General features: G+C 45.4%; 1 protein-coding gene across 2 annotated transcripts; it reads left to right on the top strand.

The window, feature by feature from the left end:
* Positions 1-8: 8 nt before the first annotated feature.
* SLC37A3 (solute carrier family 37 member 3) lies at positions 9-22,800 on the top strand. 2 transcript variants are annotated; one of them, XM_038153097.1, is made up of 15 exons: positions 9-102; positions 3,351-3,525; positions 3,618-3,732; positions 5,756-5,848; positions 6,281-6,364; positions 7,538-7,683; positions 8,312-8,408; positions 9,449-9,533; positions 10,589-10,773; positions 13,193-13,334; positions 14,547-14,648; positions 16,169-16,216; positions 17,034-17,185; positions 18,907-18,972; positions 19,800-22,800. In XM_038153097.1, the coding sequence occupies exons 2-15, from the start codon at positions 3,425-3,427 to the stop codon at positions 19,890-19,892; spliced, it is 1,509 nt and encodes a 502-aa protein (XP_038009025.1). In that variant the 5' UTR covers positions 9-102; positions 3,351-3,424; the 3' UTR covers positions 19,893-22,800. The 2 variants fall into 2 exon arrangements, with proteins under 2 accessions (XP_038009025.1, XP_038009024.1); XM_038153096.1 differs by lacking the exon at positions 9-102 and adding an exon at positions 144-500.
* Positions 22,801-23,679: the final 879 nt, after the last annotated feature.

The raw sequence follows: 23,679 nt of genomic DNA, 5'->3' as shown, positions 1-23,679 counted from the left end.
CGGCGGCCGCGGCCGGACTACAGCTCCCGCCGCTCCGCGGGACCGCCCGGAAGAGCCGCCTCCGCCGCCGACTTCCTCCGGCCGCGCTGCGCGCCGCGCACGGTACGCGGGGCCGGGCACGGTACGCGGGGCCGGGCACAGTGCGCGGAGCCGGGCACGGTGCGCGGGGCCGGGCGCTCCCCGGGGCGTGGGGCGGCGGAGCCGGGCCGTGCCCAGCGCTGCGCTGCCCGCTCGGCTCCGCTCCCCGCCCCGCCGAGGACGTGGCCCCAGCGCCCGGAGGGAGCCGCGTCCTCCTCCTCGCCCCCTCCTCGGGCTGGGCTGCGCTGGGCTGGGCTGCCGTTCCCGGGGCGGGAGCGCGGCCCGGGCCTCCCCGGCAGCCCGGATCGTTCTGGGAGCATTCGGGTGCTCGGGGCAGCCCCTTGTCCTTCTTCCCGGACAGCATCCGGCGGGGCATCCGCGGTGACAGACGGTCTGCTTGTGCTGGCTGCCGAGGGCCCTGGGTGGGTTTGCGGCTGTGCCGCTGTTCTTCTGTCTCTGTGGAAAAAATGGCATAGGAGTGTGGGGGTTTGTTGGTTTGGGTTTTGATGGGGTCTTACTTGTTTTTTTAAAAATTATTATTATTTTGAAGAAAAAATCCTTTCGTTTGTTTTGCATTTTGGAACATTAAGGCTGCACTTTCCTGCCGGCTTTGGAGGGTAGTAGGGTAGCACTAATGATGTTTATTTTGAACTTAAGGTGTCTTATTCTGCCTTTAAGTGAAAGGATAAGGTAGAACACCGAGGAGAGCTTAACAAATAAGGGTGAAAGGCTATGAAGAGCTTACTCAGAATACCGCCTGTCTGTAGGTAAATAGTGCTAGATAGTTAGATGAGGCACTCTAAAAGCACTCCTCTTCCTTTCTTAAAGGCATGCGCTTCACTGCCTTGAGTTCTGTGGGTCGTCCTGCTGCCGAGTTTTTGCTCTTCCTCCACCACAAAGTTACTGTGGTGTTCTCACAACAGTTAGAAGACTAACTTTAACCTTAAAGAAAAAACTGGTTGCAGACTTTTCTAGCCTAGGAAGAATGCCAGTTTTGAATATAGAAAAGGCAGGATGAAGATAAAGGGAAAACAAAATCTTTCGTGGTTATCTCTATGCTGTGAAAGTGTCCTGTGCCAGAAAGCCTTCTAGAAAGAAGACCTGAGATTGGGAAGCTCTGAGGAACAGATTGTTTCAATAGCAAATGCTGTTTAAAAAAAAAAGCAGGTGACTTTAAGGTCAAACCAGGTCTTAGCTTTAAAAGCACTCACTATCTTGGACAAATAAGATCTATATTTGCATATGTTGACATGAAGCAAGTAGTAAATCTTGTGCTTTGGGCTGCAAACTGATTACCCAAGGAAGGAACTTTTCCCCACAGGGTTGCACAACAGGCAGTGTTTTGCTTTCCTCTGGCCAGCTCTGTTTTCTGTCTGGTGGGAGGGGAGGGAGAGCGAAGGAACCTCTTGTGTTTGACCAGCAGACCGTGTGGCTCACAGGCCTGTAAGGACCGTGGAGCTGGGAAACTGGAGTGCCTTGGCTTCCCTTCTTGGTGCAGCTTGCGTGGGGGACAGCCCTGAGCTGTAGGGTTACTGCTGCACTGTGTGGTGCTTGCGTGGATGCTCAGTCTTCATTCACTGGTGCTCAGAAATGGTCTGGGACCTCAAGGGAAGGTAGTATCACTGCTTGCAAAGTTGCCTCTTCGGGGCTAATCTTGCCTTCCCACAGCTCCAGTTGTAGGCGCTTTTCTTTCCTCTGTGTGAACCCAAGCAGTCTAGACACATGTCCCTACAAGGAGATGCTGTGTGCCAGCTGGAGCAGAGGCAGTGTGGCTCAAGAGCTCCTGGGCTGTGTGGAGACAGATGATGTCAGGTCTTGTACAGACTCACTGCATTTGCCCTGGATGAGAGTGGAGGTGTTCTGGTGTGGTGTAGGATAAATGTGACTGTGGTGTCTCAAAGCTGTCATAGCTGGGTGCCTGTTACTCAGAGGATCTCCATGCCATGCTGTTTTGGAGGTCAGATGTGATGTCAGTTTCCATGATGGTTCATATATCCAGCAGTAGCTGGATGTTGCTGTGGGTCAGGCATGTGTCACCACTGAGAGAACAGGGAAGGGAGACTGCCTGCAGTGAAAGGTGTCTTGATGAAAGCTTTAAAAGGAGGAATAGAAGGTCTGAGTGAAATAAAGAGTTTTCGGCAGCAGAAATTTAGACGAGAGACTGTCTGGGCAATGACTTCTACTTTCTCCAGGTGAGGTTATGAAGCTGAACTTGAAAAGGCTTCTGTCAGATTTGCAAATAATTACAAACAGCACCTGTGGATACAAAAGGACTCAAAGGCATTATATTCTGTCTTATTTTCGTGCTGATCCTTTGGGGGAACAGGGGTGGTGCTTTAGTTTACCTTTCCTCAGCATTCAGAATGTTTGTGGTGTTGGCATGTCTTCTGAAATGTCTGGAGAGAGATTCATCTCCTCACTACCCAATGGGGCTGTTTCCCAAAACCTATTAGCAAATGTCATCCCTCGGCCATGCCAGCACAGCTGGGGCACTGGAATGGTGTGACATGGAGCAGGAAACTGTGTGTCTGTGATGGTCTTCCCTCAGTACTGAGAGTTTCTGGTTGTCTTGAGGCAGATGTCACCCATGCCCTACACCCATGTCCTATAGGGACAGGAAGGTGTGACTTGTTGCGTGCTGTACTAATGGGTTAGGGACTGATGGAGCTGTAATGTGATGAGAATAGTATAAACAGGAAAGGATTCCAGCTGTTGGATTTCAGCACTGTCCTCACAGCTACTTCCCTTCTCCCATCTATGCAAGTCCTCTCTTGGGCATATTCCTTCAACAACATCTTAATGAAGCAGTCAGATCCCGAACCCTTCTCCAGCCATAGCGAAATACTGCTCTTGTGGCTTCATCACCTGTCTGTGTCCAGCCAGGTAGCAGCAGAAAGCTCTTATTTATGGTCACTCTGTAGTGCACCATGTGTGTAAATGGTGCACAGTTAGTAGAATGCTGGAAATTGGTAGATCAGGGGGTACTCCTTTGGTCCTGGGCACTGAAGAAGCATCTGCTAGGAGAGAACCAAAAAAGAAGTGTCATGAGGGTACTGGGAGAATGGGAATAACAACTCACCTTAAGCCATAGAAGTTACTGAGGAATGTACAAGTGATGAATGGGTAGTGGTATGAAACAAGTTGGAAAGGCATGGCATGGAGTTGTTCCATCTGGATTTGAGCTGTTTGGGGAACAGAGCTGTACTTCATACACGTGTTTTAATTCAAATTTGTTTTCTTTTCTCCTCGCTTCCCATTTTCTTCTGTTTAAGGGAGAAGAAGAATGACTTAATCACCATCCAGCCCTCGTGGCCAAGGCAGGAGCAGGGCTAGGGCTGCCAGGAACATGGCTGTGCCTGGAGGCTTACGGAGGCAGCCTGCCAACAGAGGCCTTGTGTCCCACTGCACCCACCATCATATTGTTGTATTCCTGCTGACCTTCTTCAGGTAGGTTGAGTGTACCTCTGCTCAGAGATTTGTATTTCCACCCTCTCTCCAGAGCAGATTGGGCCAACCTGTGTCTCTGTGTTTCCTGGCAGTTATTCCCTGCTCCATGCCTCCAGAAAGACATTCAGTAATGTCAAAGTCAGCATTTCCAGCCAGTGGACTCCCTCTTGCCTAAACAGCACAGCCCCCGAGCTCCGGCCGTATGAGGTAAGGACACGAGGGAGAAGGAAGTGCTAGGAAGGGTGGGCAGCTGCCAGTGGGCTGAGCTTGTGGGGCTGAAGAAGCCCCTTTAGGTGTTCCTCACTTCCCAGAATGTGAGTGGAAGCTTCAGGTGTTGGCATTGTAGTTTTATGGATCACCAGGCAATGCTGAAAGCTTCCCTAGTGGTGCCCAGAGAGAAACTTCTCAAGAAGCTGCAGTGTTCCAATGGAAAGGGGGCCCCAGAAGAGTCTGCAGTAGGCAGTAGCATGGAGGAGGGGGAAGGGGGACTCTTTGACTGAAGGGTTGGAGGCAATAAACCAAAGCAGTTAATGGGCTTTCAGAGATTCCTGTGAAATCCTGGCTGTGCTTTCTCTGTGACAGTGGTGCTGCTGCCACCCTCTCAAAAGGATAGCCAAACTAGGAGAGAAGAGAGCTATCTGACAGTGCTAGCTGTTTATCCTAAATTGATGGTGCAGAATGACATTTTATCTTGCATCTGAAAGGCCTGATTTCCATGCTGAACATCCAGTACCCCTTGTCTGAAAATCCTGGTTTCAGTTAAAGCAGTGGGAGTTTTGGCAGTGCTTGCTTGCAGGAAAGGAGGTTTTAAACTGCTTGGTTCTCACAAATGGGAAGGCAAGAACTACCTCCTGGTTCCTACCATGAGGTTTTTAGGGCTTTTTTTTTTCTGTAATGCTTTGTCCTGATGCTTTTGAGAAGTGGAAGAAATCTCACATCAAAAGCTTGGCCACAGGCCATGAGATCTATTAGGGCTGGGAATTCCAAGTCAGCTGCTGGAGCATTGCCTGCATTAGAAATCATTGGTTATTTGAATGTTTGACAGAAGGAATAGAAAGATGATAAATGCTGACTTCTTGTGATAAGTGAAAACAGTACATTTGGCTTGTAATGTGTTCAGGATTTTACACTATGGCCGAAAGGATGCTAAAATGGAATGCAAGGTGTTTATATTTAGTTCTTTAACTAACATTCAAACAAGTAGTAGATTTTGGAAGCTGTTTTGATTTTTTTTAGTGTATAGATGGTTTGGTGTTTGCTGGATGTTGAGATGTATTTGTGTGATCAAGAAAAATGGTCAAACTGATCCTTTAGTTATCAATTTATGTTACATCTGTTAAACTAAGTGGATGTATAATATTAGTGCTGTCTGTACAGGATGTTCTCCTGGAGAGGCAGAATCAAGCTGAAACTGATGATATTTGAGTTAGGCACATCTGTAGGTCAGGCTTGGGTTGGGTTTGTTTGTTTTCTAATGGAGACATGGTGGGAGGGGAAGAAAACTTTGTTCTGATTAACTTCATTAATTCTTCAAATTATCCTCCAAGTTTGCTATTGTTTTTATCTGATGTCACTAATCTTTCTTTGGGGACAAGTGAGATTTTTTCCCTTTTTTGATCATATTGAAACTAAAGTGAAACTCAGGGTAAGCACAAAACCCAACAACATTAGTGATGACTGGAGTTTGTTGTAAATAGTTTCCAACCAGTCTATTTCTTCCCCTTGTTGCTTTTGTGTTCTTTCTTTTCTGTTTGTTTTCTGTCATTTCTTATTTTGGCTGCTGCCACAAATCCTTTAAGGGAATTATTCATTTAGTGAAGACAGCAAGAGAAGTACAGAAGAGATGCTGCACATAAAACAGAATATGCCTTTATTGTATTATTCATTAAAATGCTCATCAGTGTTTCAGAGTAAGAAACTGTCTAACAGTTGCATGCTTGTTAGAAGTAGGGTTTGTTTTGCCACTCATTTGTCTTGATCCAGGTGAAAGGAGCATTTCTCAATTCTGGTTTGCTAGTTTGCATTTTAGAAGTGAAGCAAAGTGTCAGTGGACATTTTTTTGCCAGAAGATAATGCCAGAATTGTTCCTGATTTGATAACTAAAGTGTTGGAGAAATGGGAGCTTGCTTGGGCCAGATGCTGTTCTGCTTTGGAGTTGGGGTTTCCATTGGAAAAGAGTAGAATAAGCAATGCCTCTCCCTGTTTACCTGTCAAAATTTTCCCTCTGTAGCTCTGGAACAGCAGCCATTTATTTCCAAATGCAGAAGAAGCGACTCTCTTCCTAGGAACATTGGACACCATCTTTTTGTTTTCCTATGCTGTGGTGAGTAAAACTAACCCCAAGCTGCTCAGCTTTGACTCTTTTTGGGAAGATCACACCCACCATAAAAAGCTTAGTTCAGAGGCAAACCTTCTCTTTCAGTTTCTGTTAGTTCTGCCCATGCCTGTCAGCCATGTGAAGATGCTTGTTAACAAACACAAGGGAAATACTATCACTTCAGAATTTCTTACATCCCTGTCACTGGGGAGGACTAGTTCAGTCTCTCCAAGAGTTCTCAGCTGAATTCTTTTAAACAAGAAGTGTAATGAGCAGCTACATGCAGGGTTTCTTTGGTGGCAGAAGTGCTTAGAATCAAACTGTATGTTGATGTAACAGCAGTGTTTGGATTAGTATGGCCTTTCTGTGTGATTTTAATTCTTACAGCTGTAAGGTGCAAATCCTCTGGCTTTATTTCATGCTGTGTTTTGTTCTCAGGGTCTCTTTGTCAGCGGCATAGTTGGGGACCGCCTGAATTTACGCTGGGTTTTGTCTTTTGGCATGTGTTCCTCTGCTCTGGTGGTAAGTTGGAACATAGTACTGGGATTTAAAAATCTGCCTTAGGGTTTCTGGGTAGGGTTTTGCTGTAGGGGAGAAAAGGCTCTGTTTCTGTGTGAATCTGCTCATGAGCTGTAGCTGTACCTCAGTGTTCTCAAAGCCTGCAGGTCTAACTTGGTGCTGGATGCATGTATTGCACTGTCTAAACATGGAGCATAGATGACTCTCCCTTTCCTGAAATGTCTAGCTCTGGACACTGTGTCAGAAGGAAATTCCTGTGTTTGAGACACTGCCTAGAGACTTGACGAACAGCTTTTGTTCAAGATTAGTGTATTTGGGCTTTTGGGGACTGCTTTGTTGTATAACCTAATCTCTTAGACCATGTATGTTGTTATCAAGGCTTTTGCTTCCAAACACAATCTTTGCTCTGTTCTTTAAAGGACATCCTAACAATACCAGGCACTCATTTACTGATTTTTTTTATAATTGCCAGGAGGGTGTGTGTCAAAAAAGAATGTCTGCTTAAAACAAAAGGTGTTTTGTATTCAAGTTCAAGCCACTTCAGATAAGTGTAAATCAGTTTTATCTCGTGGTTTTCTGGTTATTAAAGTAGTGGTAAAATGTGTGGAGTGTTTGTTTTACCAATGGCTGCAAACCCCACTGTGGCCTGTTGGGCTCTGCAGACACATGACTGCAAGTGTGCATCAAGCACCCTGTGCCACAATGTGTGTTTATTTTGGGTTAGAGCACTTAGTAATTTGAGACCTGGCTGTAGTATTTGTGTTCAGTTTGGTGAAGATACATGACCCGGGAGGGTTCTGTGTTTGCAGAGAGCGTCAGGGATTAGGATGGCAGTACAGCAGCAGATCAAGAGGCTACTGTATTTTTAGTGTTGTCATTGAAACTATTTGTGTCTTCCTTCTCTTCTCCTGTTATAACTGTGCTGTTTGGGGAGGCAAAAGTCTTTTGGAGAGGAAGTGCCATAACAGCACGTTTGTCTGGAGTCAGCGTTGTGCTGGCTCAGCAGAGGGTGCTGTGAGCCCTGTGCTGTGTCTCAAACAACACCAGCCCAGCCTCTGCCCTGGCCCCTGCACAGCTCCCTGAAAGCTTGTTCCTTTTTTTAGGACCCCACTCCTGCTTGTCTTTCAGCGGCAGCCTCAGCGTGTCTTCTCTGTTTTTCCCCCTGCTCTCCTCTAGGTGTTCTCCTTTGGCACACTCACAGAATGGTTGCATTTCTACAACAAGTGGTTCTACTGCTGTCTCTGGGTGGTGAATGGCTTGCTGCAGTCCACTGGCTGGCCCTGTGTGGTTGCTGTCATGGGAAATTGGTTTGGAAAAGCTGGGTAAGTTGAGTTTTCTTCAGTGACTCACTTATCTGACATGCTGAGTAACAGATTGATCTGAAATACTCAAACCAGAAAGGCCAACTGTTAGTTCATAATTAAAATTAGGTAGGATGAGATATGCCTTACTTGTTACATTCTCTCTCTCTCTCTTTCACTTTTTTCTGGAGCCACAGAACAGCCTGGTGTGGACACAGCTGTGTGTGTTAATAGCATAGGTTCAAACTTCAAAAATCCTATAGTGTAGAGTGACTGAATTTTAGTTTTCATACCACTGAAAAACCTGTTTCTGTCTGCTTAGCAGTAAAGACAGCTAATGGTAACTGAGTCATCCTAGGCTCTACTCTCACTTTAGAGTATTGCAGATGAGCTCATCATAGTTTGTAACCTTATTGCCAGCTCACTCTCCTCTAACACAGATATTGCAGGGTTCCTGGCTTATCTGTTTGGCACCTCCAAGTTGTTATGTGTTTTGTTTTAAATGAACTTTGAGCCCCTTTGAAGTGGAAGGGAAAATGGTGTAACTTTATTCATAAATTAAAGTTCACTTGAATGTTTTGTTTTTGTCTTGTTCTTAATGTCATCTGTCCTCGCATTGTCTGCTTCAAATCTTTTTTCCCTTCTGCAGGAGAGGTTTTGTCTTTGGACTCTGGAGTGCCTGTGCATCTGTGGGAAATATCCTTGGAGCATTCCTTGCCTCCTGTGTTCTCAAGTATGGCTATGAGGTAGGTATTGCTGCCTGGCTTCTAGCTACACCTGCACGTCTGAATGGGACACTGGTTTTTTATCCTGTCTTTGAGAGATAATAGCCTCATGTGTCCAATTTCATCTTCCTGAATTCTGTGGAGGCAGAATAGAAAGGCTGTTCCTTTCCTGACTCTTCCAAGCAGGGAGAAATGAGCCCAAGACTCCTCTATAAAAGGGACTGATGTTATTAAGGAGCTCTAGTGTCACATTATACCTTCTTCTGATTTAGGTGCCTTCAAGTGCTCTTCAGAGTCACCCATCACAGGTTCTGAGTTGATTGGAGTCCCTGGAGCTGGGAGGGCGTGGAGGCATAGCTGCTGTGACTGGGAAGAGGCCAGGCTGTCGTGTGGCAGTGGACAACTGAGCATAGGGAATGGGAGTGACCCAGCACATCTCATAGCATGGGGCCTCTGAGGAGGGGCTGGCAGAGCTGAGCTGGTCGCTCTGGACATGAGAAGGCTTAGGGCACCAAGAGCAGCCTTCCAAAGCCTGTGAGAAGTTTGCTGAGAAATGGGAGCCAGACTCTTCCCAGGACTGCACTTTGAGACAGCAAAAAAGCAGTGGGTGTAAAGTGAAGCAGGGATGGTTCCATTTGGATGTTTGGAAAACCATTTTCCTATGATGTATGTTAAGCACTTGAACAAGGGGACAGAGCCTGGAGGATCTGTCTTTGGAGGATTTCAAGAATCTGATTGATCAAGGCTCTGAGCAACCTTGTCTGAATTTGGTGCTTGACTCTTCTTTGAGCAGTCCCTTCCAATAGAGCTGGATCTCTGGTTGTGTTGGCTCAGCTCCTTCCTCACTGCTGTCACCTCAGTACAGATAAGCCTAGATAGGACCAAGTCTGTTCAGGAGGTGCAGAGATCACTTGTTTCCAGGTGTCATGGATGCAGTCTGGGTTGTTGTAGCTGTGTTTGCTCTCTCATGAGGTTGGAATGTAAAGAAACCCTCATTAGAGAGGGAGGTGTATGTGACTGAAAGTGCTTTAAAAAAGAATGTTTTATTTATTTCTCCTCAGTATGCTTTCTTGGTGACGGCCTCAGTGCAGTTTGCTGGAGGAGTCATTGTGTTCTTTGGGCTCCTGACGTCGCCGAAGGAAGTGGGTGAGTGGAAGAGCTGTGCTATTTTAGTCCCTTCATGGAGAGCAGATCTGCAGCTTCCCATGTAGTACTACTCATTCTGACAGCATTTATCCTCAGGGCTCTTATCAAATGGTGCTGCACCTTAGTGCATTTAATGGAGCAAATGCTTTACTTGCCAAGATCACACTAAATGCTACCATGTGTCATGTGAATAGGGTCTGGATGTTTTTCAAAGCAAAATAAAACAGCCTGGCTCTAACATCTCCACTAGGATATGCCTAATTATCAGTTTTTCTTCACCTGAAACATCAGTATTTGTTAAAGAAACGGCAGGCAAACTGAGAACTGGCTATTGTAGGAGGATACTATGGCAAGCCTTAAGTGTGCAATGGGAAGGGAAACCAGTTTTGGTCTGCAGGTCTCCCACAGGCAGATAAATAACTCTTGGGTTGGATGTGTTTCTTCTCTGAGAAGGTGGTAGGCAAGTCAGAGTGCAACAGGGAAACAAAAGAACTTTGGGGCTTTGACAGGGCTGTGGAGGAGGTTTCCCAGGTGTCTGCAAAGGCTGTAAAGTTGGGAGCTCTAAAGCTGCCATAAAGTGTGCTCGTAAGAGTGCTCTGCATCGCAGGAAGCACAATGCAGTTCCCAGGCCTTCCATTCCAGCAGAGGCATTAACAGGCAGCAGGTGTCTGAGGCCCTGCTGCCACTCTCAGCCTCCACGCTCAAGGGAGGTGGCACTCAGGGCAGGGCTGAGGATCCCAAGCCCTCAATAAGGGGGGAAGTGCACTAATTTGTTGTGTCTTCCAACTAATGGCCAGACACTCAGAACAGACAAAGCCGACGCCAGGATCACACAGTACTTTCAAGAGCCCTAGAAGACAAAGGGTAGAAACTGGCGGCACTGCAGAACACCATCTAGAAGAGTTTCTAAGCCAAAGGAGGATGGAGGTATGGGAGAGCAAGGGAACTGCTGGAAGGTAGAACTGCTTAAAAGAAGTGAGCATAGCTTTAGAGTGGGGAGAGGGTGAACAGGCCGTGGTCTGTTTTTCCTGTTGCTTATTCCTTGTAAAACTTAGGCCTCCCTGAGCTTGGAGCAGATGAAGACGAAACCAGTGTTGAAGAAGATGCCAACAGACCCCTAATGGGCAATGATGATGTAGATGATGATGACCAGAATTACTCCATTCAAGCAACTGACAGTGACAACCAGCCCAAGGCCATTGGCTTTTTCCAGGCTTGTTGCCTTCCTGGTGTAGTACTGGTGAGGACACAAGATTCTTAAGTAAGAGCTGACTTAACTGTTGAACATAAAGCTGTCTTTTTGTGTTATCAGGATTTGTACACATCATTGTTAATATGCTGACCATATGTTGTAGTGATTGACATCTGACTTCTCATGCTGTTAAAATGCTGGGGTTGGGCCTGCTATCCTTGTGGTACATGGATGATGCTATCTGGATGTGTGGTGTGTGTTGCTCTTCCCATCCTGCTTCATGGAGTGCATGTAATGAGCCAGTGAAGTGCAGCAGAGATCCTGCCCTTCCTGCTGTGAATTTGCAAGGGAGGCCATGGCCAAAGGTGGCTGTAGGATGCTTCCTTGGTAAGGTAGATGCCTGCCCTGAGGAGTGGGGTTCTCGCTCCTAACTGAGCACACAGAGCTCTGTGGCACTGATACTGAGATTTGGAGGTTTTTAGTTATCTTAAAGCAGAAAGCTGGCCTGAAAAGCCTGAATCAGCATGATGTAACATCTGACAAAGTGTGCAGGGTTTTTCATGAACACCAGGAAACAAGGCCTGGTGATGCAGTTTCCACATATCATTGTCCGGTCCCTTGAAAACTTGTGCTTCTGTATCAGCAGTATTGCCCAATCCTTGTTCTGCTGAAAAGTTAACCTGTCATTAAAAAACAATGTTAACCTTCTGCATCAGGACACACATTCTGTGTGCCCCCTGAATACTAGAACCAGTACAAGAAAGGGGGCAGAGTGGCTGCTCAGAAGAGCGGTGGGAACTGCCTGGATTTGCCAGGGAGCAGAACTGCTGAATGGGCAGTGTTGTCAGGTACCCTTAATGAGCAAAGCAGTTGGCTGTTGTCATTAAGGCAACAGAAGATCTAGTAGAGATAGGTGCATTGTCAGTGTGTCGAGGGCAGGACAACCACAGTCCTGTTGTTAAGGCTGTAGTTGAAGGATGGCAAAAGAAAGCAAACCCATCTTGATTTCTTTCCTACTCTGGATGAATGCTTCATACAAAATGTTAGTGATGGTGTCTGCTTCAGTTGATGTGACTTTTTTGACTGGCCTGAGCAAAAGGAGATGGCAGCAACTGATGTTGCTTGCTTTGAACTTTGGGTGTTGGGGACACGTTCCAGGCCCTAATCCAGCAACCTGAGCGCCTCCGAGTCAGAGTTTTATCTGATGTCAGCTTAGTGCCCAGCCAAACGGGGGGTACCATGTCAGATTGGTGAGAGACCAAATACTGAGAGAATCTCCAAAGCCTTGTCAAGATTCTACAAAGAATTTATTTGACATATTTTTTCTGTAGCTCCTCTCATCTCCTGCTGAGTGATACAGTGGAAGAGTTTTAGTACAGACAGCTTTCCCCTGAGCCTCTAGGAATTCAATGTTTAATCACTCAGACAATCTGGTAGACAGTTTCTTAGTGTATTGTAATAAATATCACTTTGTACAGTGCACTTTTCGCACCCAGAGGCAGGAGAACCCTACCAAAAATCCCCATGCCTTCCATGTATGGTGGAAATTAGTTTGTGTCCTGGAAGAGTGAAAAGGCATTAATAATGCAGCTAAGAAGTCTGTATCTATTAAAATAATATAAATTCAGAAGAGATGATTTTGTGGAATTAAATATACAAGAAGATCTACTTTTTGAAATTCAAAGTCAAGTGTCCATATGCACAGAGCCTCAAAGCCTGTGCTTTAACATCTTCATCCTTGTTTGCCTTTTCCAATGGGTTCCTTGAACTGCTGTCTTTACTGAAGTAGGTACCTCTGCATGCTGAGCCAGCAGTCCCTGAGAACTAATCTTTGCCACACACATGAAGGCTCTGTAGGAGGAGACCTGCTAGCTAAGGACAAATTGAGCCCAGCAACCAAAAGAAAGTTGTCTCAGCTGTTTGGTTTGGAAGTTTGGTTTGGAAGCCTGTGCTCAGCTTTGGCCAAACCTTTCATCCTATGTCCTGGAATACCTGCCTGGGGATTATGAGTGAAGCTTTCTCTTCTGGTGCTGTAAGCAGATGGGCCTTCTGAGCAGCCCACGATAGCACAGAGGAACTACTTCACATAACTTTTCTCAGCATGATGCACAGATGACTAAATCTCAAGCTTGTTTCATGTCACGTGGCTGGCTCCCTTCTCTTCAGAAGGTGAATTAAATTTTCTTCGTTTTTTGAAGCTTAGTGTCATTTCCTTTCAAGATTGCACTGAAAGTGCATTAACCCATTGCATTCAGTGATAAAAAAATTACCTTCTTGACAATGATTTTTGTATTCCTGGGTTCCCTTTGATGTTCAGCATTAAACTTTCATGATGCTGCCTTCCATGAAATTCGGAAGTGCTTTCCCCTGAAAGCTTTAGCTGGATCCAGAGCTTTATGGAAATAAGCAGAAATGCTGTTTGAATTTCTCAAGTGCTAACTGCTCACTGGCCCTCTCTTTTTTCCAGTACTCCTTGGCCTATGCCTGCTTGAAGCTGGTGAATTACTCATTCTTCTTCTGGCTGCCCTTCTACCTCAGCAACAACTTTGGATGGAAAGAAGCAGAAGCTGACCAGCTCTCAATCTGGTATGATGTGGGAGGAATCATAGGTGAGTGAGCAGGGGAGTGACACCTCCTTGCAGCTGCCTCCCTAGTGTTTGAGAATGAAAGACAGTGAATACAGCCAGAGCAGTTGTGTTCAGTGGGATCTAGCTGTTCACCTAATGTGGGAAAAGTCTAGGTTTGTATGTGGCTGCTTGGTTATCTTTTTTTCCTTAAACACAAAGTATATGACCCCCTAAAGAGTTAACATATAGCTGAAGGGCGCTGTCATACCCTTGAAAATGACCCCCAGCTGGCATTTTTCTTCACTGACTAGGACTTCTTTAAAAGTTCTGTGTACAAAATGGGGCCCCTGTTTGCTACTTCCTTTCTGACAGGTACGCTTGGGGAAGATTTAGATCTGGACTTGATGGGTTCTGTACTGTCCTGTGTTTCTAGGGACAGACTCACTGCAGATCTCAGGAGAGCAGGCACCAGCTGTGTTATGTTCAGAAATTAAATGTCATTGCTTTTATTTCTGCTGGCTGCAAAACCTGACCCAGTTCCTCCAGAATCAAGAGTACAGTCTGTATATGTGTTTAGACTTCCACTCTCCTGTGCTCAGGTTTATTTCCTTGTCCAGTTAGCTTTCCTATAATACACATCTTTCTTTGGGTCCATTCAGGGTCTGGTTTTGCCTCTGTGGTATTTTCTGCACTAGACTTTCTCAGCCTTCTGGCTTTTACCAGCAGAACAGTTCCTGCAGAGGTGCCAGTGGTACATAAGGTGATTTTTATTTGCCTTTGGCATTTGTTGCATTCAGTTGCACCTGCCCTAAGTAGGTGAGACAGCAGAGAATGTGAGGCCCCTGTGTGATAATGTTTTCCCTGTGAGAAGGAGCTGCCTTTCCTTGTACTTTCAGTTAAAGGAGCCAGCCACAGCGTTCAGCTTGCTTAATCCAGGGTTGTGGTGGTCGTAGAGCTGTGGTGGTCCTGTAGGGGAAGAGAAAGGAAAGTAGGAGCATTGGCTAGTGGCATGCCAAAAGAAAAAAAACCAGCAGCAATAAATTCCCAGTAAAGCAGTATGAGTACTTTTCTCTGCTTTATCTGAGACTTAAATTTACTGTTGTTCCTGTGTCTGGGGCAGTAAGGGCAGGAGGCTTAGCTCTCAGGATTTTAGAGGGAATGTGTATTGATGAGGAGGCCACTGCATTCAGTGAAACAAGCTTTGTTCAAGCTATCAGCAGCCTGAGCCTGACAGTGAGACTTCTGTTTTAACAGGTGGGACTATCCAGGGCTTGATTTCTGATGTGCTGCAGAAGAGAGCCCCCGTGCTAGCAGTGAGCCTGCTCTTTGCTGTGGGCTCTCTCTTTGGATACAGCCGTGAGTACTCGTGTGCTGCACAGGGATAAGAGGCTCATTCAGTACCTCCTAGAGAGAACCAGAGCACAGCCTGTTCTCATTATGTTTTCTGGTCTTCAAACTGCTTCTGGATCAGAATGGGGCCTTTTGGTCTATTTTGCTCAAGTGTGGCACTGCACAGAAAGAAATCTGTTCTCTGGTTAATTGGGTGAAAATGAATTCTCTGAGTGTCTGGATTTCCCTGTAGGGGTGAGTTATGGTACTGATCCTTCTGGTACTGATCCTTCTCCAGTGTCAGTGAGATTTTTGGCATTGTCATTGTGTCAACACCATAATTGGCAGAGCAAGTAATCTTGGGTGCATCCCTGTACTATGAGGAAAGAGAATCTGTGGACAGATCTGTGCCTGGAGTATGTATTCACTACTCAGAGGCTGGAGAAGCTCTTAGACTTGACTACTTAGACTTCTGAAAATGGTGAAATTGGAGACTTTCTGCCTCTTTTATGAATCCAGTTCTTGGTGTCTGGTTTTTGAAAGGAATCTTGGGAAAACAGAGTGTAAGGAGATGGGAAGATGTAATTTCTGTGAAACATCTACGAAGCACTTCTAGGGGTGACAGGCTTGTGTTTTCAGACAATGTCCTGTGCTACAGAGTGATTTAACTCACTGGGATGCCATTTCACTTCTCTGTGTGTTCCTCCACAATGGGATGGTGGTCCAGAGAGACTTTTATAGAGCACTTTGAGATCTGTGGGCAGAAATTTCTGCTGGATCTGGAAATGAACAGTGGCTTTTGGAAGCATGCAGGCTTACTCAGATGGTCTTGAAGTAAGGTCAATAAGTTATTATCATTGCATAGCAAGGTTTTGGTTTGGTGGAGTTTTTGTAGGCTCTTGTGTTAACCCATTGCTTTAGAAAGTGAATTGGAAGTAAACATGAAATTATTGCTGATGAAGTTTGAAGTTTGTGACTAGGTAGCAGAACAGCCAGAGCCCCAGGTGCCTTGTACTTAGCTCAAAATGTGCTACTGTCCAGGCAGATACAGAAGCCTCAGGTGATCCAAAGTTCCTGCAGTGTGATAATTCAGCTTCCATCAGCCAAAACAGGAAACCTTTTTGTGCCCATAGTATGTTGCACATGAGAGTGATAATGGCCTGAGAATACATTGAGAGGATGCACCTTGCCTTGTGCAGTAACTCGCCGTGGTGATCCCTGAGTGGAAGGGAGTGAGGAATTCAGGTGATGCCTGGAAGTGAGATACCAGGGAAAACTGTCTGAAAAGCACTGAGGGGTTGTAATGGAAAACTAGCAGCATGTACACATGCTGCTGGAAAGGCAAGGGGAACCTGTAGATGTTCAGGCACGGCTTTGTAAGGGGGAATTAGTGTTTTGGAAAATGTAGGAAGAGTAAAAGGGCTGATTCAAGTGCTGAATACTTTGTGCTGAGAGTTTGAGCTGAGTCTGACTTCCCCAGAGAGATAAATGAAGGATTCTCTTACTGTTCAAGTTTTATTTACACTCACCTGGTCTTTCTCTTGCAGGTTCCCCAAACAGCAAACCTATCAATGCTGTGATCATGGCAATTACAGGTAACTTCTCAAAATCCATTGTTATGCTGGTAGACATCTAAATTCATTGCAGAACAATCAGTAACACCAGCCAGGTGGTAGTAAGGTGTTTGTGTGTGCCCCCATCTCTGCTGGTTTTGCAGAAAGCGTGAAAACTGGGCCCCAGTTTCTGTTACCTTTGGAAAACAGCTGTAGGAAAACTGCCTTACAGAGGGAGGTATAGAATATAGACTGTGTAGAATGGTGGCCTGGAGCTGAGGGGATCTGTCTTGGCTCAGTATGATGGAGGTGAATTTATGCCAAAATACCCAGCAGTGAATCTGGTATCTGAGGAAGTGGGTACATGGCAGAGTCATGAGCTGCAGCTCAAACTTGAGGGTGTTTGTCAGAATCCAAAATACCCTGTGTGCTGTGAGGGGTCACAAGCTTTTTGTGCTACCACACATACTGTGCTGTGTTATGGAATTAGGCCTGCATGAATAGAGCCTTTCTTTCCTAACACTCCTATTTCAGAATTCTCTGTCCTGTTGTTGTGGGTATTTTTTTTTTTTGCCTTCCATCTCTTCCATGAACCCCTGGAGACTGAGGCTGTAGCATGGGTGTCCATGCTAATTAAAATGTTCTTGTTAGCTATTTCTGTGTGACTACTCCAGATATTCAGGGTGTTCCATGAGTGTGTGTTTCAGGTACCCCTCTCCCTGCAGTTTGTCTCTGAGCATTGTCCCTAGACTTAATGTCCTGAGTTTTCATGGTAGAAAATCTGTGTTTTGAAGATGTTTTGTTGAGAATCTGTGTGAGTATTTGTTTTGCACCAAGGCTGTTTTCTTGTCACTTTCAGGATTTTTCATCGGAGGCCCTTCTAACATGATCAGTTCTGCAATTTCTGCCGACCTGGGGCGTCAGGATCTGGTGAAAGGCAGCAGCGAGGCTCTGGCGACAGTCACAGGCATTGTGGATGGAACAGGCAGTATTGGTGCTGCCGTGGGCCAGGTGAGGCTGCCCAAGGAAAAGAGACGTCTGGGGAAGGAGGAAAAGTGTCTGTTGTGGTTACAGATGTTAGTGCATTCCTCAGTCTGAATTTGTGTTGGAGGAGAAAGAGAGGGTTAGGGGTTATTTAAAAAAAATTACTTTAGAATCAACCTAGGGAATCTGTCTCTTTTAACAACGTTCCCAGTGGAAACAATGTAATTAAGAACAAAACTAAGTATTCACAGTGCTAATGTTAAGGCACTTTGGTAATTCAAGTGAATTTTACAGACTTTCATATCCTGAACTTCAAAAAGCTTTGCAAAGTGTGAAAAAATATTTTGAAGTTTGAGGGGTTTTTTTTGTTGTTTTGAGGTGGTAGGCAAACCTTCTCTTACAGAAAAGTGTATCTCTATAACTGAGTAAAATTGGAATACCTATTATGAATGTTACAGTGTTTATGAAGTGATTTAAAGTTTGCTCTTATTTGTGCTTTCTCTTTTTATCTGTGGATGTCTTTTACACTTTGTAAACCCAGCCCCACTTGCTCCAGTAGTCCTTACAGTATGCTGCCAGAGGTCTGAGGAGTAGAGTATTGCAGAGGAGGAAGCTGACAGTGTGCCCACTGGGGATGTTTTCTTCTCAAATACAAGTGTTAGCTACGTGAAAGAACACAGTGGTGCTTTGGGGAGGATTTAGTAGAGAGATTGGAGCCAGTTCTACTCTAGGCATCCTCCTGTGGTGGTAAAATACCAAGGATGCAGGCGAGGCTTGTGAGTTTCTTTTCTAGAAGGAGCTTTGGGTTTGTGCTTGCCATTGATTGCCTGATAAATACAATCATTCAGTCACTGTTTTGTAGGATAGATGCTGCTTATCTCCTCTGAACATGGAAAATTACAAGTGCTTTGAGGACAATTTTCAGTGCACTGTTACACTCAGTGTTCTTCTGGCATCATCTCAATGTTTTTGTCTTCCCACACACATACCATCCAAACTCACGTCATCATAAAAAGTGGGTCTTTGCTTCTGAGAGATTCTACCTGCCTCCCCTTCCAACACTGCATTTATTCCAGCAGAGACAACCATGATGTCATTCCGGGGGTGTGTGAGTGACAGCAAATGCACAATGAGCATGTTAGAAATTCAGATCCTGTTCTGATATACCCAGTGGTGAAGAAGGGAGGCCCTTGTGCAGCATCTGAGTGTAAATCTGCTAATAAGAGAGATGTTTTCCTATGTGGCCCGGGCTGCCCAGTTGAGCCGGGGTGCAGCTCAGAACAGAGTGTAGTCTCAAGTGTCTTGCCTAGATGAAGGGTTAAGTAGTTACTGGTAGCACAGCTCTTGAAAATGCATCCTGTGTAATTTATAAGCCATTCTAGAGCTTTTAGTTCTTCTGAGAGTACTTACATCCACTTATGTCCCAGCGTTCCGTGCAAAAACCTTGTATTGAGCAGAGTCAATTTGTCACCCTTTGAAACTGTAGTTCAGTTCTGTCTTTGTGCTGTTCTGAGTTACTGCAAAGCTTCAGGGTGGTGTCTCTGCTTTGCTGAAACTGTGGGTTTCGTACAGAAAAAGGCTGCTGTCCTGAGTCATCCCTTCTGACAGGAAAAGATCAGTTGGAAAATTTTGTGATCAGCTCTGTGTGGAGTGCCAACAGCCCACAAAGCCTAGAAAATGAAAGTGTCATGCCTGAAAGTCATGTTTATCTTCCTAGTTTGAATAATATTTTTTTCCTTTCTGTTTAGTATCTAGTGTCTTTGATCCAGGAGAACCTGGGATGGTTGTGGGTTTTCTATTTCTTCATTCTAATGGTAAGAAATCACCTTTTAAAAAAACTCTTTGTCAAAGCTCAATTTGCCATAGGATGTTTTTGTGGTAACATGAGAACTGTGACTTCTGATACCGTTCTCAAAGTGGCCTGTGGTGTGGCTTTGCCTCAGGTTGTCTAAGTCAAATGAGTTCATTTTGGATCCTTTAAAGTCATGTTACCCAACAGGAACTGAGATTGTGGCAGAGACACAAAAGTACTTGGCCAAAAATACCTGTATGCATTTCCTAAAGCTCCCACCACCTGACTTCCAAGGCAGGGCTTCTCCCTCCTTTATCTCCATGATACATACTTTCTAATATTTTCAGAGAGCTGAAGTTAAGCTGCTTGTTTGTTATGTCTTGAAGATTGGTGGAAAGAGTGGTGAGGGTATTTGAACTAATCAGAAAATGCCTTGGCCCTGTTTTGCTGCTGAGGCAGAGAGCTTTTGAGGCCCTGATGTCCTCAGCATCACTACAGTGGTGAACACTGCACAATTTATTTGGTCTTCTCTGCTGGAAGTGCCAGGAGATGTCTTTGCATCTGTGCTGACAAGGGACAAGGCCACTTTGGTAACCAGCAGAGGTGACAAGGAAGGAGCAAGGTCACTGAGGAGCTGGAGAGCTCGTCTTTATGAAAAGGTGATCATGACACCTGAAATTGTATGAGCTTCCCTGCAAGCTCAGCCTTCCTCTGCTGTGCCACTCTGTCATTGCTTCTCTAAGCCTGTGTCTTCCTGGGATGGCCTTGGATGCACATTGGAGCAGGGGGGACTGGACTGCAGCTCTGGTTGCTCTGTGCTAATTGCCCTGGATTTGCTCCTTTCCACAGACGAGTTCAACAATCCTGTTCATTTCACCGTTGATAGTGAGGGAGATCAGGTTGCTACTGCACGAGCGGCGCCTGCGAATGCTGGCACAGTGACTTCTGCTCCCCTCTGCCTGGACTGCTGTATGGAACTGACAGCTGGGACACTCATCAAACCTCTGGGAGACTTGTTTGTTACATCCTCCAGGTTTGGACTGATTCAAAAGGACTCCATAAGACTTGATTGACTTGTCTGTGGTGAGCTCCGTCATGAAGCACCAAATACCTGTCCTGAGACCACCTGTGTCACAGACCTGCTGACCTAAGCCAGACAATCCAAGGGACTGATGGATTGTCCCAGCCTCCCAGACCCTTCCAGCAGTCACACCAGGGTCTTCTGTTGAGTGTCTCATTCCTATACCTTTTCTTATTTATTTCTGGATGTGCTGACCAAAGTCAGCTGTTTGAAACTGACATTGTTCGGGAGGCTGTCTTGCAATGACTCTTGATGCTCTTTTGTGCTGGTGAAATCATACAGTGCAGTTCATGGATAGTCCTAAATTTCAGATCACCTTAGCTTTTAGAAAGGGCAAAAATAATTATTTGGGATTTATGCTGTCCAGTTGTTTAAAAACTGCTGTTGCTAAATCTCTGCACAGATGGACCTCTGCTATCCCCCGTCTATTAACTGTTACATATTCCGGTAGAGTCACATGAAGAAGTTACCTCTGTATTTGTTTTTAACATTTTTAATAATGTTACTAATCTCTGAGAAATGAGATTTCATTTTTTTAAAACTATTGAAGCGGACAAATAGTGTGCAATACTTTATGTCATCTCTGAAATAAGCCTTAATAGGTCCTTTGTGTTTAAAGGATCCTTGAATGGCTTCAGGGATCAGTAATGGGACACAAACACTTTCACTACTTTGTTTATTGAACCTGACCAATACTGACCAAAATGGGTGTGAGGTGACCTTCTGAAGGAAACTGGTGTCACTGACTTCATACTCCTTGGGCAATAGCTCATCTCTAGCAAAGCAGGATCAGAATGGAATTAAAGGAATTTAAGGGAACTGGCTGCTCTCACACAGGGGCTGAAGTGTACTCGTGGAGTAGCATTAATGAGCAACTGCTGCTGTTTCCCCTCATGTGCCTGTGGCTATGGCTGCATCGGGGACCTCAAGCTCCAGGGTTTGGAAGCTTGGGTTGTACCTTGAAGGGAAAGATAGATGCAAGTCTGCCTGCAAGCACTAAAAACAAGTGGCTGTGCTCGCTGTGGTGGTGTTTGAGTGCTTTGCAGTACTACAGTAAGTGGGGTGACCAACTGACAGCTCTAACATTTATTGATGATCTTAATGGGATCACTGAGTAACTTGGCAAAAAAATGCTTTCTGTTTAGGCCTTGAGATGTTTCATTGTAATAGGTCTGTGTTAACCTGCAGAACTTGTGAGCAAACACTCTGTCTAACTAGTCAGTGCCTGGATGGAGGTGGGGAGCAGCAAAAGTTGGAGCTGAGAATTTGAAACTTTTTAAATGGGAACAGTTGCCTTTTCAAAATGTACATTGATTTTATTTTATTTTTTAATTGATGAATGTCAATTTTTAGTCATGTGTTGATTGTAATGAGTGGAACATCATTAGTGCCTTACGGTTTTACAGTTTTGAACGGTTGCTTGGTGAATGCTGCTTCTGTAGTTATGTCTCCATGCACAGCTTTGCTTAATGTGGAACTCAGTTGTCCCATTTTAATTTTTTTTTGAGTCTTTTTCTCTGGGTGGAGGTGATTGTTGCATCTTTTTGTTGACCCTCAAAGTGTTTCAGTGCTTGGGAGAATAATGACATTAAGCTGATATGGGGCTTGAGTCCTGTCCTTGACTCTTCTCATTCCCATTCCAATTTTTGCCTGTATAATTAGAGCAGGAGACTGAGAATCTATCATCCTGTTCTCAGAATTATGCCCTGGGGTTAGTGTTCCTATCCCAAGCTACTCATTAGCCCCTGTACAAATAGAATGAAAACTCCCTGAAATTTAGTTCTAAAATGGATTGTGGCACTGTTTGCCTGAGCCACAGCGTCTGAGAATCTCTGGTTTCAAATTCCAACCTAGATGAACTTTTTGGCTGCCTCTCTGGGCAGCAGATAAGCTTCTGATGAAAGGTGGGGTGGGAAAGGGACGTTGCTGGGGTCGAGGGGGAGGAGAGGCCGGGCCCTGTAACAAATGGCTTCCTGTAAACAGCTCTGTCCCCTCTTGAGAAGTGTCAGAAGTGATGGAGCGCCAAGCCCAGGCCGCCCAGACGCTGCATCCGAGCACACGGCGCTTTGGGGCCCCCCCAATTAGTGTGGTGTGCCTAAGGCTTCGGGATTGCTCCTGTGCTTGTCCTGGGTTTTCAGTTCTGTGTATTTCTCCAGGGTGCTCTGAGGGAGAAAGGTTTTCAATCTGGTCATGTCTGAACTGACCTCACATGAATAAACATTCTTTGACTTGATCTGGGCTTGTTCTTCCGTGTGCTGTATTCCACTCTCCCTGGTGTGGTTCTGCTGAGCATCCTCCTCTTCCTCCCTTCCTTCTCCTCACAGGTCTGGCTCTAGCAGCTGCTTTTCACTCAGCTGCTGTGAAGACCTGAGCCCTGACTAATGCTGAAACCAAGCCCTCATCCCAGCCTAAAAGGGGGACCATGTTTCCAGGGCTGCAGTTTGGTACTCTTCCTGATCAGGCTCACAGGAAGTTTTGTGAGAGTCCCCTAACAGAGATGGTGTAACTAATGGTCCTAAAGCAACCAGACCATATACTTGGTTTTATCAATTTATTTCTTTCTTGATCTGCATGTAGAAGTCAGGTGTTCTTCCCTTGAAATTAAATGTGCCATGTGGCTGTGGGCCCTGCTGTGCCTTCTCTCCTGTGGCTCATTCCATTAAACATGAATCCACATCTTTGCTTAGCTGTGTTTAAATGGACACAGTGGGGAACTTAGTAATTGTGTTTGTGTTTTATAGTTTATAATAAATTCTGAATTGAGCATGATACCAGACCACTGGAGAAACTCCTGTGCCTGCATGTTCTGGTCTCTCAACCCCAAGTAGTTTGGTGGTGCTATTATGCTATTCCTCAAGGACAATTACAGTTCATGTTTTTACCCCTTTTCTGTCACTTTTTTTCCCCACCTACTTATCAGGAACTTCCCAGGCTACTCTGGAAGCACTCTGAAGAAGGAGGAGAGCTTTGCTTGAGCATCTGAAAATGCTGACAGTAGCAACCCCATCACCACCACTGTGACTGTGATCTCCAGAGTGTAATGTGTGGGCAAGCAAAAGAGTAGGAATTGCTTAACTTCAGAAGTGCAAAGGAAATGCATAAGGAACTGATCTCTGTTTTGGATTGAATGCCAGGATATGGCAGACTGACCAAACTGATACTGAAAGAAAAGGTGTCTGTGTCAAGGAAGGGCCTTGCAATAGATGCCTTAGCAGCAATGCTGCTGTGTCCTGGTTTCCTTGGAAGTCTGGAACCCAAAAGGTATGGATATCTGCCTAATAGGTACCACCATGTTCTCCACAGCAGGGAGAATTGAGCTTGTGCTCTAAGTGCTGGGCAGCCTTACAGGGCATGTGAGCTGCTTGTCCCCACCAAACCCAGGACAGCAGCTTTCCCTTCTGCAGGAGAGTGGGAGGAGAAGCAGCATGCTTTAGGGATTGTTTTCTCTCAGAGATAGAAGGAGAAAGTATTTTGAGATAGTGCTACAGACCTCTCCAGTACAAGCAATGGCTGCTCGGGGATGGTTTGGACACACTGCTCTTTGGTTACCCTCCTGTCATTTAACCCTCTATCCCGCTGTGGCCAAAGTGCTGCGCCAAACCTGTTTGAAATTTCTCCCCCCTTCTTCTTTTCTAGGTTCTTTTCTAA

This window comes from Motacilla alba, chromosome 1A (assembly GCF_015832195.1).
Source record: "Motacilla alba alba isolate MOTALB_02 chromosome 1A, Motacilla_alba_V1.0_pri, whole genome shotgun sequence".
Lineage (NCBI taxonomy): Eukaryota > Metazoa > Chordata > Aves > Passeriformes > Motacillidae > Motacilla > Motacilla alba.
This window is presented reverse-complemented; position numbering and strand designations above follow the sequence as displayed.